Genomic DNA, 19,348 nt, shown 5'->3' with positions numbered 1-19,348 from the left:
CAAGTCATTTAATCAGTGATATTGATGCTATTGATGACACAAGATGAAAGAAAACATATATTCAAAGACCAGCTCTCACGCTTTAATTCTAAGTTCAGATTTCTAAATGAATTGAGTTTTGGTATGAGAGATTTTGTGTATTTTAAAAAGCATGTCAGCAGCAGTTCTAGTTTTGGTGATCTGAATCTGCTTTTGGTTTGGACAGCGTACATAAGTAGTTTAAAATAATGCCATGAAATTCTTAAATTGTAATTTGTGCAGAGACTGAATCTAGTTCTGAATGGCCCTTTCTGTCTGAACTACAGTGGCTGAGGAGAAAGAGAAGAAAGAGAGCAGTGAGTAGATTTGTAACTGTGTGTTAAGACCTTTTATAAAAACAATCTCAATACTACTAATTTCCAGATTTTTTAAATGTTAAGAGAACACAGGCTTTAGAAAATTATAATATTGTTTAGAAAACATTAATGTTCTCACACAATACACTTACTGAATGATAAAACAAGATTATTGTTCCAAAACAGAATATTTGGAGAATACTGGATAAATTTCCTAAAATTACAGCAATACCATACATCAATTAAATGGAAGCTTAGTAGTGAAAATGTGTTTAGAATTTTATGTTTTCAGTCTGCTTGAAGGTAAAGAATGATTTTGAATAAATTTTGCTTCTTCATAGATAACTGACTTTATTTTCATTTGGCTTGTTAAATAGAAGGATTAAATTAAAAATCCAAATGAAGGCACCTAGAACTGGGTTATTGAGAGAACAGAAGTGAACAGTCCTCATGATCTGCACATGCATGTGTATCAGGGGAATAATTGAGTTAAGGAAGACTTTTCTGTATTTCTTCACTGAGTTGCATTGTCCATGGCATATTTTTGAGGGCTTATCTATATTTAGTAAGTTCCTCATTAAATCAGTGGTGAATAGTACAAGAAATTTTAGTTCTTGAGATTTTTGTCTTTGTGAAAATAAGGGAGAAGGGAAGTAGTGGTGGCTTCTGTGCTGAACCATAAGAATGGACTCAAATACTCTTGTTGATGTGACTCAGATTCTAAGTTAGATTCTATCATAACTCACTAAGTTAACTGGAGCTGTGATTATTTACCCTAATTGAACATCTGAACCAGTTTTCACACGTATACACATCCTAAATAATATTTGTGGATACTCCTATTAAATCAGCTGCAGCTATTTAAAAAAATCACTACATCTTCATGATTTCTCAAAGAATTTCTTCAATCCATCAGGTATCTCGTGGTATCTTTGAAGAAATGAAATACCTGGAGCTCATGATAGTCAATGATCATAAAATGGTAAGTACATCGGTTGGTGGTAATCTTCCTTTTGATTATAATTTGTAGGTTGACAAATGCATGACTCAAACCAAATCAGACCAAGTGACATTGTTATTTAAATGTTACTGTTTTCACTAATTACCCCAAGTAAGCCTATCAAAGCGTCCACGTATTACTCTTACAAAACATCAAGAGAGAGAGGCATGAGGGCTAATAAGTTTTCAAATCTAACAACTGTTTTAGAGACCCTTTTTGGAAAGCATCACAAACCTGAAACCGATAGCTACCTTTTAACTAGAACTTATCTGTTATAATGCTCAGTGTCAGTTTAAAAGTTTTCTAGTAACAAAGAATATGCTGCAACCAACAGTGAGTTACTCTTAATACCAACTTGATCGTGCCTTATTCTGAGCCCTTGTCTCACTTGGCTTTCTCAGCTTTTCATTGCTGAAGGGACAAATAAGAATCAAGTCTTAGCATGACTTTGTTACGGTGTGAGCAAGGCCTTTTTAAAAATCAAATTCTGTTGATAAAACAGTTTTTACTTACTTTATGTGCAAATGAAATAAATTTCTGTTTTTCTGTAAGCACTCCTTGGTATGTCTTTACTGTCCTTATGCTTTACATTGCTGTGGGCTCTTTTGTCAACACTGAAGGACAATTTTAAAGAGCCAGAAATAGCAGATACCAGAACAGGATGCAGCATTTTGCACTTGTTCCAGTGCTGAATAGACAGATACTACAACCTTTCCTCCTCTGTGTACTGAAGCATAGAAATAGTCTGGGCAAAAATAATGTGTATTTAATCTATGCCAACTCAGCAATGTGGGGGAAATTTGAATGGATGGGAAGAGCAGAACAGAAATTTCTCCAGCTGTTTTCACATGTGAAGCCACCTGGTAGGAAACTATTCTAAAAGTGCTCTTGTGTTAGTTTTTAGGCACAGTTAGTTGTAGAGCACAGTAAGAAGTTATGGATGTCTTGCCTTGTTTGAGGTCTGTACTTGGTCTTCCTTTTGAAGAGATGATACTTCTGTGGCTGTTTCCTCTGGTCTTGGGTATTACAGACATGCTTAAAAGACAACCATCATGTTCCCTACCCATAAGTGCCACTAGCTGTTGTCTTCTTTCAGGCTTTATTTTTTAGAATTTTAGACCACAAGCACTGAAGAATTTTTGCTTCAGCATTGTCAGTGACCCAGAGGCAGATAACAATTATTCTCAAGTAATAAAATGGATATTCTTAAGGAAGAATTCACAGTTGAGTTAAAGCCTGCCGATCAAGCTCACTAAATGTACTTCTAAATTTTTTGCTTTCCAGTAGAGGGCAGATCTCTCCTGCAGCAGGAGTCAGTGTTGGAAAAAGTGTCTTAAACCACTTTGGCCCTTGTGTTGTTAAATAGTTAATACTATGTATTTTCACAGAATTTTCCTTTCCTTAACAGCAGAGACACAGTTAAATGTATTTAATTACGGTGTTGCACTTTTTACTGACTTAGCCTAATTTTTAGTCTAGAAGCTTCTATTGATTTTGACATTTAAATACTTCCTTGAAAACAAAGAATATTTTCCAAAGCATATTATTTTACTTTTCCTATTCTGGGAAAGTTTGGGGTTGGATCAAACCCTTCTTTTTCCCCCAATTTTTGTTCTAGTATTGTGCTTCCTATATGAGATATAGGCTGTGGTCTGAAAAGCTTTTGGAGTTTTTCCCTTACTCTTTCTTAAAATATCAATTTTCCTTTTTTGCTGTAAAAATAAAGAATTAGTAATAAATATTTAAATTCTCACTGTGTTCTACTTTTTTTTTTCTTTGTAGTTCAAAAAGCACCGTTCTTCAAATGCATACACAAACAATTTTGCAAAGTCTGTGGTAAACCTTGTAGATGCTGTAAGTATCAATGTTTCCTCTGAAAAGCTGTCAATGACTTTGTTAGTTTAGCACTGTATTAAAAAAGTTAATATTAGCACATACCAGGATAAAAAAAAATAATAAGCCGCTGTAAAAATTACATTTTAAATCTCATTTCCAGTTCTTCTGCAGAAGAATTACTTGGGATGAATGTCAAAGAAACAATAAAATTATCTTTGGCATTTTTCTTAAAGCTTGAACCGCCAGAGTTTGCCCTTGACAAGGGGAGACTGCAAACTCAAAGGCAGCTTCGGCATCTGCCACTACTTAAGAAGGTTGCTTAGCCTGGAGAAGAGGAGACTGAGGGGTGACCTTATTACTCTCTACAACTACCTGAAGGGAGGTTGTAGACAGACGGATGTTGGTCTCTTCTCCCAGGCAGCCAGTACCAGAACAACAGGACACAGTCTCAGGCTGCGCCAGGGGAGGTTCAGGCTAGATGTTAGGAAAAAGTTCTATACAGAAAGAGTGATTGCCCATTGGAATGGGCTGCCTGGGGAGGTGGTGGAGTCGCCATCACTGGAGGTTTTCAGGAGGAGACTTGATGGGGTGCTTGGTGCTGTGGGTTAGTTGTTTGGGTGGTGTTTGATTGGTTGATGGGTTGGACGCGGTGATCTTGAAGGTCTCCTCCAGCCTGGTTTATTCTATGTATTCTATGTATTCTATGTATAAGGAGATTTAATTGAGTTTAGATTTGTAAAACAAATATAACCACAAGTGATTGAAGCTGCAAGTACAGTTCACAAAGGATACATGTATATAGTGGATGAAAAAGAGTGTGAATAAAAGCTCTCCTGTATTTATAGCTTAAACAAAATCTCACTGTAGTGCATGATTGCATTGTAAATATGTGGCACCGACAAGTACCATACTTGCAGATGTGACTAAGTTTAGAATAATTTCATACAGAATAATTCATGTTGTGTATTGTAGGTATAATTTGGCAAAGGGTTTGGGATTTTTGCTCATGGAAGTGAGCAAATAACTTGCCTTTTGTGTGTTTCATGTATTAGGCAGCCAATGTATTAATTATCCAGCACTTTCAAATTATAACTAAGCATGATCAGTGTTCTTCATGCCCCATGTAAGACTTTTGATTGTCTGGTCATCTATTGCAGATAAGGAATGCATCCTTTGCATATTTGCAATGTCTGAATAATCCTAGTTAATAAAATTAGGCATTTTGTGACTTGAATCTAAAGAGACTATAAATTTTATTTCAGAATCAAGTATCATGCACAAAATGAAAGTAGGTGTTTTAAAGCTGTTTTGTAATTATCAGGGCCAGATCATCATTTGTCTATTGCTAAAGTGACATCATTAATGGAAACCTTAATATTATTACTTAATTTTACTCAAATAGTATGAAAAATAAGTGATCATACTATAAATTAAAATCGAGCATTATGTAAATTAAATTTTGGATATATTGGAGAACTAAGAAATTATTTCCTCTTGACTTAAGAGTTTGTCATTGAGATCTTTCTTTCTTGTTTCTTTGAGATCACTTGGTGCACCTTTACATCTCTTTGCCAAAGAAAGAAAAGAGAGTAGCTCAGAAAAAAACAGAACAGCAAGTTGAGTTTTTTTGTCATCTAAACAGTAAAATTGAAGGTGCTAGCTAACTGTTTCCCCATGTTTTCCTCCTGCTTTATCCCTCTTGTCCTTCCGCTTTACTCTTAACTGGCTAACTGCATGTTTGACCCAGTGTTCTACTCCTGTGCCTGTCCTGTCTCTGCCCTCAGATATACAAGGAACAGCTGAACACTAGGGTGGTTCTTGTTGCTGTGGAAACTTGGACAGACAAAGATCGTATTAATATTCACCCTGATCCTCTGCAGATGCTTCATGATTTCTCCAAATACCGGCAGCACTACATCAAACAGCATGCTGATGCTGTACACCTGTTATCGTATGTACCATTATACAATGGTTTAGACTTTTACCTTTTTATACATTTTTCTGTCTACTGCTTCGGTCTATCTGTCTCTTCTTGCTTACTTTTTTGCTTGGTAATCACTAAATCAGTCAACATCTGCCTGCCTTAGGAAGCTTAATCTTTTCTTTTACCACTTTAATGTATTTGTAATAGATGTAGTATATAGCATGGTCATGTTGATACATACCTATAATGAAATTAGAATATTTTGCAACCTGGAGATAGTGTCACTTTAAATGTCTTCTGGTGAGCCCTCAAGGATACCTAGTTTTGCTAATCAGGTGTGTAATGTACTGCTCTTCCTATGAAGAGCAGGAGAGGGCAGAGCTGACAGTATTATGTGTTGCGACAAAAGCATTCCAGTTACTGTATTAATTAGCAGATGTAGCTGCAGTAATCATTTGTTAATGGAAGGTTTCCTCATTTAGAGCTGTAATTAATTGTTTTCTTAGACAAAATGCATTTAGAGGGGAAATTCTACTTGTATCATTAGGCACAACAACACGTTTTTTTTACTTTATATCGTAAACAAAAAGATGGTAGAGTATGTTCCCTTGTGCAGCATAAAGATCTTAAAACTTCTAGCAGTGTGACATACTATGAGGAGGAAGTGACAAATGCCTTCCATGGGTTTCTCCTATTATTCATCTTCTGCAGAGGAAAATAAAATTAGGAGATAAAGAATTTCCTCCAGCCTCTGTCATATCTCTACTGCCTTAATACAGGCATTGCAACCCAATGCTAATTGTGTTTTTCATAACGTGTGCTAAGTGCTCCTGATGTGCACTCTTAATTACTTTTGTATGTATCCTGTCACTTGCTAAAGAGCTTGCCAATAGGCAAACAGGCATTTCTCAGTGGTGCACCAAAGTTGCACCAAATACAAATTGAAAGACAGCAAATTCCATTTAAACATAGGGGAAAAAACCCTTTTCACTGTAAAAGTGTTCAGCCGCTGGAACAGATTTGCCCAGGGAGTCTGTGGAGTGTCATTGCTTGAAGGCAATCAAAAGCCCTGAGCAGCCTGCTGCGGCTGAGCCATCTTGGAGTAAGGGGATTGAATTAGACCATTTCCAGAAGTGTCTGCCAACCTCAGTGCTTTCCATCGTTCTGTCCATTGTAAAGCATCTAGCGTAAAGCATTTACTATAGTTAAGTGCAGTTTGAAAGTTCATAGTATGTGTGAAAGTGTTGATCATTCAATAAGTTCTTGGTGCCCAATCTCAATGTGTAATATTTTCTCTATCTGTTTGTAAGGAATGTGACGTTTCATTACAAAAGGAGTAGCTTGAGTTACTTTGGAGGGGTTTGCTCTGTGACCAGAGGAGTAGGAGTGAATGAGGTAATTTTTTTCTTCACAACTAAAGTGAAATAAAATAGAAACTGTACATTGTAACCTCAGAGTTAATTTGTTCCAGTATTCAGGGCTTTAAAGATAACTTACGTATTAAAAAGCTAGGACTCTCACAGACAACTTCCTTCTGCCATCATTAAACTATGTCTGACTGTGCTTTTCTTTATAAAAGCATTCCTTCTGTCTGCATTATTCTCTTAATAAATACCTTCAATGTCTTAAATTTCAGACAGGATTACTTGAAATTCAGCACTGAACATCCTTTTGGGTCTTCTTACTATTAGAGGCTTGATCATCAGAGGCATTGATGACATATACTTCTTACTAATTATTTTAACATTAGCACTAGACGAATTTTTTCCCTGTGTATTGATTATAAATGTTTTGGTTTTTTTCTTCAGTTAAATTGAAGATGAAAATCTCCTGTTTGAACATGAGTTAATCATACTATACAAAACTGTATTACATGTATCTTGGACTCTTTTCCTTAGGTTAACCAGTAGGCAGAGATTCCCTCAAGCTAAGAGGGAAGGATAGGGTTAATTTTTTTACAAGAAGCTGTGAGGGTCCACAGGTAATCATGATCCCTATCCCTGAGTGAGCTTGAATAAATGCAAAAGGTTTTAGCTGCCATCCAGACCAGAACATAATCACCTGGTTCCTCTGATGATGGGAAAATGAACCAAATATTTTGGAATTAGAGGGCAGTGGTGCCAAGCAGCTGGGATCCCTGTGTAGAGAAGAAGGCATAGAAAAGGTGATTGGAGTACAAACACAAGTCCTCGGCCTCTGGAGGTGACTTCTATTGGTTATGAAAGATAGGTTCCCCTTCAAGAAAGATGTTACCATATCACCCAGGTAAATGGACCACCATGGAGAGAGAGATCCAGTACCTGAGGGAATTAGCTGTGCTGGAGGTGGTTTACAGCTGTCAGAATGACAAGCAGGTACCTAGAGATCCAGATGACGCCCAATGCATACCACCCATGTGGCAGAAGTATCTATGAAGTACACCACCTTCATATGCCAGCTCATTGGCAGTAGTGTCCTGGAAAGACAGGCAAAGGCAAATGGTGAATGAATTGGCTGTCCAACTCTTCAATATGAGGGAAGTCTCTCTTCCTCTCTATGGATTTGAGCTTCAGCTGTGGAGGAACTGTCCCAAGAGTTCCATAATTCAAAGAGGACATATCCTGCTCCCCACCTGTACAGCTGTTAGGAACAAGCGCACCCCTGCCCGGGAGGAAGAATGTGGAAGGTACAGACCGTGGAGTACCCTGTGTTTTCACTTATGTGACCATGTAGAGAACATGAAAAATGGGATGGAAAATCCACTTAATTCCTAGCTGGATGAGTACGTAAGTTGTGAGGGAAAACAATCACAGAAGAGGATTCTTCCAGGAAGCCTTGTGCTTGCAGGGGAGGAAGCAGCCACTGGATAACTGGAAACATATCTCATATGCCATGCCACCACCTGGAACACTATCTTGGGCCTTGAAAAGCAAGGCTATGGCAAGTCATCACCCTTGAGACAAATGAATCAAGCAACAGTACTCATTTCTGAAACAGCTTCATAGATACCTGGTCCAAAGAGCATGGCATTAAATGGGTGTACCACATGCGCTGTCCAGCATCAGCTGCTGGAAAAATTGAATTCTACAATGGTCTGCTAAAAACTACAGTGAGAGCAACAGGGGTGGGACCTTCAAACATTGGGACACATTTACCAAAAGCCTCCTGGTTAGTTAGCACCAGAGGATCTGCCAATCGAGCTGGTCCTGCGCAGTCAAAACTCCCATGTAGTGCAGAATGAAATAAAGTCCCCATAGTGCACATGAATATATTAGGGAAGACAGTCTGGCTTAGTCCTGCTTCAGGCAAAGGCAAACTCATCCATGGGATTGCTTTTGCCCAAGGGTCTGTGTGCATCTGTTGGGTGATGTAGGAGAATAGAGAATTCTGATACATACTGCAAGGTGATTTAATTTTGACATAGATGGTATATAGTAACAGGTGGAAAATCTCTTGGGTTCAGCTAGTATGGTGTTGCTTTTTCACAAGAAGCTGGGAGGGGTCACAGCCAAGATAGCCAGCCAAGGATCTATTTGATACTGTACTACCCACTATGTAAGGATGAGGTGGCCATGCAGGTGATTTCAGCAAGTGTCCTTGGTGGGACAGGATCAGGTAGACAAAGGCAATCATGTACTCACTAATTTTATATATTATTTCATAAATATTATTGTTATTACTGTTGTTTTCTATTTCTTTGCAGTGTTTTATTAAACTCCTTATCGCAGCCTGGGAGGCTTTGCATTTTTCTCATGATTTTCTTTCTCATCCAAATGGACAATGTGGAGAGGGTAGTGTGTGTGTGGCTGCATGGGACTTGGCAGAGGCTAAACTATGACAATTATGTACTTCATTGTGCTTATTTTCCTTACATGCACACAGAATTGTGATTAGATGTACAGAATTACTGAAGTAGGAATTACATGGTAAACCAGAATGAGCCAGTGTAGTGTTCATTACAATAACTTACGCTTTATTTTCGTGTGTTGTTGTTTGTTTGTTTGTTTGTTTGTTTTCTTTTCATTGTGCTCCTCTGGAAATGCAGTATGGCCTCCCTTTGGCCATGGCACAGGAACTAGCACAAAGTCTTGCTCAGAACCTTGGAATACAATGGGAGCCAGCTGCAAGGAAACCAAGTACGTACATAGACATGGAGTTATCTTTTTGTCATCCTTAGCTAAAGATGTAAACTCTTCCTGCGTGATACTGAAAACAGTAGCTAACTTGCTAATTCTGGTAGAACAAGAATTTCTGCTTTTGGAAATAAATGCACCAAAATCTTCATTTAACCAAAATGAGAGGAGCTAGTATAGCACTCATTTTGCAATGACCTCAATGATATTCTGTGTCAGGAGGTTAGATTGATAACCAATATTCAAAGGTAAAAATGCCATGAAACTCACAACTCCTTATCTTTCATACTGAAACTGTAATTCCTACAAAACTATCATTTATTTTTTTTAAATACAAACCCCTCTGATTTATAATTGAAGAGACAGTAAGAAGCTATAATTTAGTCCAAGGTAAATGTTTGCTCAACTTGTTTCCATGCCACTTCCCAGCCAGAAGATTAGACTAACACATGCAGGGTGCTTTTTTGGGGGCTAAAGAAAATTGTTTTTCCAGTCTTATTTTATAAGCAATTTGGCTACATTATCCTCTTTATTTCTTCTTAAAAATGGAATCACTTCTGAAATCTGCGAATTAGGAAACAGTAGGGAAGAGTTTAGGGAATGTTGTTTTGAGCAACAATGAATGTTCATTTTTGAATTGTATAAATTTGCAAATTGCTAAAATATTTTCTAAATCATTGGATTTTGTTTATAGGTAAAACAGAGTACATATAATTTGAAAATCAGAATATTTTAAAACTGTAAGGTAGAGGTTTTTGTAATGATAGCTTAGTTTCCTTATTGGGATACTCTTCACAGAGAAAGAACTGGTCTTATAAAAGACCTGGATAGAGCAGAAATAATTGTGAATAACTGTGGGGAAACAGGATGTATTTGTAGTAGTAAGTAGAATACAGAACCTTTCTTCTTGAAAATATTACTGCTTTGGTAGATAATTTTTATGGGTATTTGTAACTTCTGTTTTACCAACTATAATATTTGGATATTTTAATTTTATTTGATATATTTGTTCACTGTTGACTTACCTGCTATGGCTGTTAAGTAAACTGTAAACCCATTTTCATTCTAATTTTCTAATGAATGTTTGACTGGCTGATTACATTAATCATTTCATGCAAAAGGGATAAAACATGGTGTAGCCAGTAGAGTAATAACTCTACTTCAGGGTGTCCTGTAAACAGTTTAGGGAGGATGAAATGTGAACATTTTTAATCATCCTGCCTGATACTTTGTGTTGAGTCTACAAATGTGCACATGGTAATTCAAAGGTACCATGTTTATATTAAGTATATTAATATCTTTTAAAGTGGGTTTGATTTCCTCTTTAGGGCTAGAGTCTGTGCAGATGAAAAATCATTTAGTCTTTGTAAAATAGGTCAGGGTCCATTTTTATATTGAGTACATTTAATTTATTTTAAACAGATTTATAACTATTTTCCTCTTCTGTTGTATTTTGGTCTTGTCTGAGAAGAGTGTGATTGCACTGAATCCTGGGGTGGTTGCATCATGGAGGAAACAGGGTACGTCATAAGTATCAGTAATTGAGGGCTTTGGCCTGAGTTCACAGTTTACATTATGATGTATATATGCATTGCCTTTTGTCCATTTAGTACTAATAAATGAAAAACTACAAACTATCCAAATCTAGAGATCAATGATTGAAATTTTCAGCAATTGACATTTTAGGATGTTTAGTTATTCATTAAATCTTATGTATTGAAATGCAATGCAGTGTATTCACTGTTTTCCTATACTTACAGTAATTGAAAAGTAAAGTGTTTATGCATTAAATCCATTTATGTCTTTTACATGCAGCTGCAAAAGTGTAATGTTGCAGTTTTGATAAGTGATATTTTTATTTTCCTCCTAAATTTTAACTAATTTTTGCTCCCCATTCCTAAGAATTCTGATTGTGAATGAACAGATCTGTTTCTGTAAATAAAAGTAGAAACCTGAAGCTTTCAGCAGATGTTCTCAGTCCTTAGCTAAATGGTCAGTGAATTGTGAGGGGGAAGCACATCTATATGCGAAGAAACAAGGTTTAATTTCCTTCTAGCCTCACACACTGGCAGAGACTCTGTATACTGATTCTGTACATTCTCTGTACTGTAAGCAATTGATTAGGAAATTAATAGCTACTGAAACATAGATTTTGGAGTCTTATCACTTCCTGTCAGAATTCTTGCTCGTCACAGAAGCTTGATTGCAGAAATGATGGAGAAGACTAGTTATAAGTAAGAAAAAAAGAGCTTAGTTTCTTCATATGGTATTTGGAAATTGTTTTTTCAGTAGAATTATTTGGCACCTTTCCTGTAGATTTGTAATTGTCAGCCATTGTATGAATGCAACAAAAAATTATTCAGCAAGTTTCCTTCTGGAATTCAAAGTAAGGTATTGGTTAGAACAGATAATAGCGTCCTCCCTATGGTGGCCTCATCAAAGTATCAATCTTGAATGGAAATACCAGTAACAGAGGTCGTGGAACAAATCTCTGCCGTAAATAAGATAACACAAAAAAAGCCATGGGCAGATGATAATCGCCAGAAGCTTGGAAAGGACAGACTGTAAGGCAATAATTAGCTGCAGTGTAAAGCTTTTCCATGTAACTCTGTCAGTGCCAGATGACATTTATATGTAGAATAATTCAATGAAGAAATGTCAGCTCAGTAGCAGTGAGCTGCTAGGAAAGGAATGGAGAACATCCTCATGGCATGAGTACCTAATCTTTAATAGTGTGAATAGTTCTTTTTCCCAGATCTCAAAACATGGATAATTAAAATAACCATTTCTGTGTGAGAAATGTCTAATAAAGTATGTTTTCATCAGGATGGGGAAAAAGATGGAAGTGAGGAAATAGGAAAGAAGTTTGTAATATGATGAACAAAATAGCAAATTATTATTGTTACTTCCATTTGTAAGAACTCTGGAGATATGAAATGAGACTGGCAAATAAGGTGACATAAAACTGGAAGGAAACTGCTCTTTTATTGGTCTGCAATTAAGCTGTGAAACTTCTTGCTATAACACCATGTAGATGATAAAAGATTTTGGGCAAATTCTTGGGAGAAAATACAATGAAGGTATTAAACAAAAAATAAGGCTTCCCAAGAAGCTGAAAATTGAGCTGAAAACTTGTGGAAGCTGGAAAAATATTCTGCAAGTAGTCATACAGGGCCAAAATCTGAAAGGGGTTTTGGATAAAGTAAATTTTCAGTCTGACTTTATACAGCTGTTCTTACGCTACAATTACTTGTACTTGAAAAATTATCTCATTAATGGGATCAGATTAATTGAACAGTTTTAATACCCTCTCATGAAATGGGGGCTCCGATATGTAATCCATCTTTTAAACTGAAACCGCAGGGAAAAAGCCCCCAGGAGAATACAATTACTCATGCAGTCAAGAGGGTGCATAGCAGCTATTATGATAATGTGGTTTCACCCTATTAAGAAGATTAGAAGACTACAGTTTCATATACTGTAGATCCATATTATAGAAATATAACAAAGCAAAATGTTTTAAACCTTTTTGTTCTGATTTTACTGTTTGAAAATATGACTGAGGTGACAGTGGTTGTAAGAAACTGGCATTTACAGTATTAAAATAATGTTTTCACCCCTCCACCCCCTTTCAGTAACTTGGTGTTTCAAGACATTTACTAGGCTAATTCTTTGCCATTTTAGGGTATACCATTCCAGGAAATTCTCCAAATGCAGCATTGCAGAATATAAAGAATTTTTACTTCGTGGGGGTGGTGCCTGTCTTTTCAACAGACCAACAAAGGTAATAAATATGTTGGTAGTCAGCACCTCTGCTAAACATTGTAATGCAAATGTAATAATTTCATTAACACCTAGCTCTTCTCAGATTTATTCTAATGTCTGTGTGGGTATTTTCTTGAGGTTCCCTGTAATCAGCTGGCTGTTTATTTCCATAACATTTGAAAATAATCCTAAGTGGAATGCAACTGACAAATACTGCAGTTGATTTTTCACAGCAAGATGCATCGTTATTCAGCATCAATGCACTACTTACGAAGCTGGAAGTAGTAGAAGATAAATCCAGAAATGAGGTTATAGAGCATGCTCCACATACACTCAATTCTTGGACTTTTTGCTTGCGATTGTTAAAAAGAATGCCAGTTACTACACTTGGAATTAGAAATCAATAGCTTATTTGATATAGCTTGTGCTTGTTCTCAAAGTTAACTTAATTTCAAATGTTACATCTGGCAAACCCTAATTTATAACCATTTTCTTGTACCAGCTATTGCATATTTTTTTTCCCTCTAAAAATTATGAAGGTCATAATATTTTCTAAGGCAGTGTTACAATGACAGCCCTCTAAAGCTGAGTAGTATAAAAATATTCTGTGTAGCTCTTTTTGCAAAGTAAGGTCAATCTAAAGTATTAATATTCTATTTAATCATAGTGTCAAACTTGCTGTCGTTGTAGAATTTAATACCACATGAGACTATTAGGCTGTTCTGTTTGCTGTCCTGTATCCTTTGGTAGGCCACCACTTTGCACAATTAATTTAAAAAAGAAAAAGTGCTTATGAGTGTTTTTTAATCTTTTTCCCAGGGTAGCAGTCTTTGCTTAGAGAATAAGAATGTAAGAATTCTTACAGAAAAGGGCAAGTGGGGAGAGAAACACAGCTTCACTTTTGGATGATAATTGTCCAGCAAGGAAACGTGAACAAATTCTCGAATTGACTCTGTACAGAATAAAAATCTGTTTTCCTTCTGTGAAAATGCTCCCAGGAGAATGGTTGAATTATCTTGATATCAATAGAATCATAGACTGGCTTAGGTCAGAAGGTTCTTAGAGACAGTCTACTCCAACCTCTCCACTGTGGGCAGAGATGCTTCTCAACTAGACTTGGCAGCTCAAGGCTTCATCCAACCTGGCCTTGAACACCCCCAGGGAGGGTGGTATCCACAACCTTGGGCAACCAATTCCAGTCTCACCAGCCTTGTAGTGAAGAACTTCTTCCTAAGATCCAGTCTAAACCTACTTTCCCTTGGCTTTAAACCCTTGTCCTATTGCTGGACACACTTAGGAAGAGTCCCTATCTAGCCTTCCTGTAGGATCACTTTAGCTATTTTGAAGGCAGCAATAAGGTCACCCCCAAGAGTCTTCTCTAGGCTGAACAACCCCAACAGAGGTGTTCCAGCCCTTGGATCATATAATGTTCTGAATCCTAGTATTTGGTGACTGGGTAGTGAGGTACATTTGATGGTTCCTGATTAATGCCATAGGAAATGTATGCGTGTCTGTGTTATGTTATTTTCTTGCATTTGGCTCCTGTTGTGTTTTTATGAGCGACAGGTCAGATAACCCGGTCTGTTTGATGAAGAATTGAATTTCAGGTTCAGAATAAAAGGTCTTGCTACTTCTGCTGGAGCATAGTAGTAACAGTGACTTACAAAGGAATAAAAAAAAAATCAGTTTCTGAATTCCACTGACACTGTTAGTCATGACATGGGCTGGCTTTTCTTTGCTGGTATCAAAAATTCTCCCTTTTTGTTAAGACATTAATTTGATAGTTTAATTTAGTTCTGTGAGATTTTTAGGGATTTTTGGTATTAGCATAAATTAGGAGTTTGATGTAAGGATATTACAGAATGGGGTTTTTTGGTCTTTTTTTTTTTTTAATATTCACAATAGCGTTAAGATAAGAATTATCAAATTAAAAAAAATGGGGGGAGGATTTTTGATACATCACACAGAAGTTTAGCCTAGGAAAAGAAAAAGTCTAGGAAAGGGATGCATATGTCATCACCTACAGGCTTTAGTGATATCATCAAGGAAAAGCTAACCCATGTCATGACCTGGAAACATCAATTTTGCAACTCACTGCTGCGATCATCTCAGCAGAAGACAGCACAAGAATCAAAGGATGGGACAAACAGCAGTGCCTATGAAGCTGAAAATCAGCAGACCTAAGACTGACCACAATGACTGTCATGATAAAGTGAGATCCAAAGCATCAATCCGAGGATGATTGCACGAGAATGTCACTACAAAACATCAGAATTAGGACTGAATATCATGATTGCTTAATTGTTGTGTAATCAGAGAGCATGTTCACACGGATTTTTATGTTAACTTGCTGGAATGTCATAGTTAAGTAATAATGTCAAATGGTTAAAGGGAAGGACAAAATGAATTACAGCACAAAAGACATTTTCATTCTATGTTATAAAAACAAAAGGGGGAGTTCAGGTATTAGGTTACAAGAAAGAATAGTCAAAGTATGTTATGTTGTCAAATTTTTATATGTGGTTTTCAATGTGGTTTAAAAAAATTTATGGTGGAGAAAAATTTTGGAGGCTTTAGTTAAGAGAAATTTGAAAGAAAAAAGAAACAACATTAGGCCAAAGGTAGGAACAATAGGACTCAGTACCTTTCCTTAGCAAAAACACAGCATCAGGAGATCAGTATGTTAGGAAGAGTAAAAATGGATTATTGTGTTATGTTTAATTTTACATTGGGCAGAACTACAAATATTCAGGATGTCATCTCTGACAGAGAGGCAATACAGAAACTATGGTGCATGGTGTAATCAGACCAAATTCATACTAGTGAAGGGGCCTTCTCACCCTCACCACCTGCCTGCAGGTATTTTCCTTATCTGTGGGGATGGAGCCTGGCCAGCCCTACCCTCACGGATCAAGGGAGGACCTTGCAGTCTTGGGTGTTTGACTGTGCTGTCACCAAACAATTCTATGGTTTTTAACCATCTTAGGAAAAGGCACAAGCATAAAATTAATGCCTTTGAAACAGATTGTGATGACAACTTGAATTTTGAGGGAACAGGAAAAATTGTAATGACATCTCTTTTTTTCTGCAGGAGTGGCAGCAGCTAAGGCCCTGGGCACTCTAAACAAAATGGGATGTTTGTTAGCAAAATAGAATAATGCCTCCTCCCTTGCCTTGAAAGAACTCCCATTAGATGTGGGTTCTGTTTGACATGCTACTTTGCAGAATAGAGCAGCAATAGACTTTGTTGTTAGCGGAAGGTCATGGTTGTGAAGAGTTTGAAGGACTGTGTTGTGTGCATTTGTCTCATCGCTCAGCATCTATCCATGCAAGCACTGAAAGCCTGCAAAAGGGTGTTGAGAAATTGAAGCAAGATGATGGGTTTTGATGGTTGAGTGAACGGTTTGAAGGATTAGCAGGATGGACTCGGAGAATGCTGAAGATTGGTCTGATGTGTTTGATGGGTTTTGTTTCTATCTTGATTTGTGTTCCCTGTATGCGACAATGCGTTCGAGGCATGATAACTCACACAGTTAATTTAATCTTCTTTATTACTAGAAAAGGGGAGATGGGGGGATTGGAACAGCAATAGCAGATGAAACAAACAAAGGAGACTCAAAGTAAGCTCAAAGCCTTGGAATGTAGTATAAAAACAATTTACCATCCAAGATTGTCCTGACCTTACAGATAAGAAAGTAGAAACAATTTAGACTAGTGAAAGGAATGCATGCTTGTTATTCTAGTGTAGGAGCAAGAGTATTTTCTTTACCCATATATTATGTCAATGTTAGGATAATGGATACAGTTCTGGTCTTTGTAACTTTCATGCATTACATCACCGATCTTCAGGCAAGTATATAAGGTCCTCAGATGCTCTAAATAAATGTCTTCAATTATCACATTGGAGTCTGTGACCCATCTGACGTGTCAGATATAGGTATTGCTTTAGTGTGGTTTTGCTTCTGGCGCCCAAAATTGTAGGTGCTGTTGTTTACCCATGTCATGTGGCTTATGCAACAAAAATAAAATGTTTTCTTTCTTTTTGGATAGGCATTATGGTTCTTGTCCCCTAAAGTATCATAGAAGAATTCCATCCAAGTTTATAAATAGTTTGTACTGTAGTATGTGTTATGTTTCATAATATTGATGCTTGCTGCTCTGCATTGAAATTGGTGTACTGCCACTGAGGCCATGCCAAGAGAATGTATTTACTTGCATTTTTGAATAGCTGTTCTTATTTTAACTATCTTAGCTTCTCATTTCAACCCTGTTCTAGTGATGAAAGTGTTTCTGTTGATAGTATCCCAGTTAGATTGGAGATTCCTGACATCCCTATGGCATTTTAAAGCAGAATTATTGTATTGAAAACAGACAAGGTTCTTGCTAAATTATTTCCATCACAAGACTGAAAAATAAATAACCTTTAACCAAAATTATGATTGGACTTGATGAGCTTCAAGGTTGGACTCAATGCGTCTTTTTCAACCAAAATATTTCTGTGATACATGAAACCAGAATCTGTATCAACGTAAACTGTAGAATTTATCTGTATTGCATTGATCTTATCCTTGGATGAAATATTTAACACTGTCTGTATGTGGTAGTAAGTTAGAATAACACAAATAATAAGGCTATAGAAATTCCTTTTGGCAATGCATCTTAATATTTATTATTTTGATGAACAAACACGTTACACTGGAATAAGCAGTATCTAATTGCATGAGCAAGGATCACTACCTGAATAGATCCAGAGATCATATTGCTGACTAGCGCTGTGAAGGAATTGCCAGAGAAATGGGGGTCTGTGCACTATGAACGAAGCTCAAATGCTGTGCCCTTCAGTATCATTTTATTGTCTCTGTTTATCATAATTTTCTGAGATCAGTATTCTAGCATTCAAGTGATTTTAGTTGAATGTCTTTCATGTCTAAACAGAACAAGCAACACCTGAAAAGAGTGCTGCCTTCACTGCCGCAGCAGCACAGCATGGATATTGTCTGTATATTCTGTGAAGGTGTGTTTCTGTAGCACTAGGGAAATGGACTTCGCATGGCAAAAAGTCATCTGATACTGGTTTTATTCTTACTTGAGGGGTTGCTTTTTTGTTTTCAGCTCTTTGAACCTACTGAGTGTGGAAATGGATATGTAGAAGCAGGAGAAGAATGTGATTGTGGCTTTCGAATGGCAAGTAGAGTTATAAATTACTTCAAAATGTGTTAAGTTACATGATTGGTAAGATTGGGGGGCAGGGGAGGAAAGGTTATGGGCACTAATTTGATTTCCCTATTGTTAGGAAACAGCTTCAAAGGATTTTGTTAAAATATTTTTCCAGGTGAAAATGAGTGCAAAGACAGAGAGTATCCTCAAAAGAATTCCCATTATAGCAATGACCAGATGTAGCTGTTTCCCAGAAATTTCTGAATTGCACCGTAGAAGTGCTTACACCTTTGCTTTTTCCTGGATAGTATATCTGCAGTAGTAGACTCCTTATCTGTGCTTTGGAAATATGTGTCTGTGTTCAGACATAATGTGTAAACTGTTGTTTCCTTCTCTATTGTGGAAATATTCCAGTAATGTTCCTGCAAACAAACAGCTGCCCTGTAGATTTGAGCCTTAGTATTAAAATATAATTTTAATCTTAATTAGTTTTCTTCCTCTTTTTTTTCTGCATTGAGTGCAGTTACACTAAACAGCATGGATTTGGCACAGGCAATTCCACACCTATGAATAGGCTTCAGGTGGTGTGAATCCCCTTGTTGCTATAGCCTGTATATCACTGCTTTCCCTCTACTTTAGTATTTGAGCATTGCAAAGGATTCTTACAGCTGATAATTTCAAGTCAGCAGTGCCAAACTGAATCTTTTGTCTGAGTTTGTCGAAAAAAATAGGAAGGAAAACAAATTAAAAATGGAAAACTAAAATTTTTGCTTACTATTTTCTTCAGGAATGCTATGCAGACTGTTGTAAGAAGTGTTCTCTTTCTAATGGAGCTCATTGTAGTGATGGACCCTGCTGTAATACATCATGTCTTGTGAGTGTTGCTGCAGTATATCTGTTGTTCTTTTCAGTTGTTATGGAAGTTGTGTGCAACTTGTTAAGAGTTTGAAGTGTGTTTTATGTAGAACAAAAACAGTTTATGAAGGCATAATCTTAGACTTACATTCTTAATTTTCTAGTTTTTCCCACGAGGCTATGACTGTCGATATGCAGTGAATGAATGTGATATTGCAGAGTTCTGCACTGGAGATTCTGGGCAGGTATGTATGCAGATGCTTTGTCTGCTGGCACTGTTGATAGTTGTGCACTCATTTTTATGTCAATTAATTAAGACAAAACCCTAGAATAACAAACTGCACACTTACATACCCAAAACAAC

General features: G+C 36.8%; 2 protein-coding genes across 10 annotated transcripts in view; one reads left to right on the top strand and one right to left on the bottom strand.

The window, feature by feature from the left end:
* The window catches only part of KLF7 (KLF transcription factor 7), a 412,385-nt gene that overhangs the window by 184,315 nt on the left and 208,722 nt on the right, over nucleotides 1-19,348 (bottom strand). The window lies entirely within an intron of this gene.
* The window catches only part of ADAM23 (ADAM metallopeptidase domain 23), a 75,316-nt gene that overhangs the window by 27,618 nt on the left and 28,350 nt on the right, over nucleotides 1-19,348 (top strand). For all 8 annotated transcript variants that reach the window (XM_054173212.1, XM_054173230.1, XM_054173197.1 and 5 more), the window contains exons 8-18: nucleotides 262-335; nucleotides 1,252-1,317; nucleotides 3,118-3,189; nucleotides 4,956-5,122; nucleotides 6,406-6,490; nucleotides 9,120-9,210; nucleotides 10,679-10,727; nucleotides 12,892-12,991; nucleotides 18,085-18,156; nucleotides 18,917-19,003; nucleotides 19,149-19,229. In XM_054173212.1, coding sequence (XP_054029187.1) covers nucleotides 262-335; nucleotides 1,252-1,317; nucleotides 3,118-3,189; nucleotides 4,956-5,122; nucleotides 6,406-6,490; nucleotides 9,120-9,210; nucleotides 10,679-10,727; nucleotides 12,892-12,991; nucleotides 18,085-18,156; nucleotides 18,917-19,003; nucleotides 19,149-19,229 — 944 coding nt within the window. The remainder of the gene's footprint in view (nucleotides 1-261; nucleotides 336-1,251; nucleotides 1,318-3,117; nucleotides 3,190-4,955; nucleotides 5,123-6,405; nucleotides 6,491-9,119; nucleotides 9,211-10,678; nucleotides 10,728-12,891; nucleotides 12,992-18,084; nucleotides 18,157-18,916; nucleotides 19,004-19,148; nucleotides 19,230-19,348) is intronic.

The sequence above is a fragment of the Dryobates pubescens genome, chromosome 2, assembly GCF_014839835.1.
Source record: "Dryobates pubescens isolate bDryPub1 chromosome 2, bDryPub1.pri, whole genome shotgun sequence".
NCBI lineage: Eukaryota > Metazoa > Chordata > Aves > Piciformes > Picidae > Dryobates > Dryobates pubescens.
Note: the sequence above shows the minus strand (reverse complement) of the source record. Positions and strands in the feature narration are given on the sequence as shown.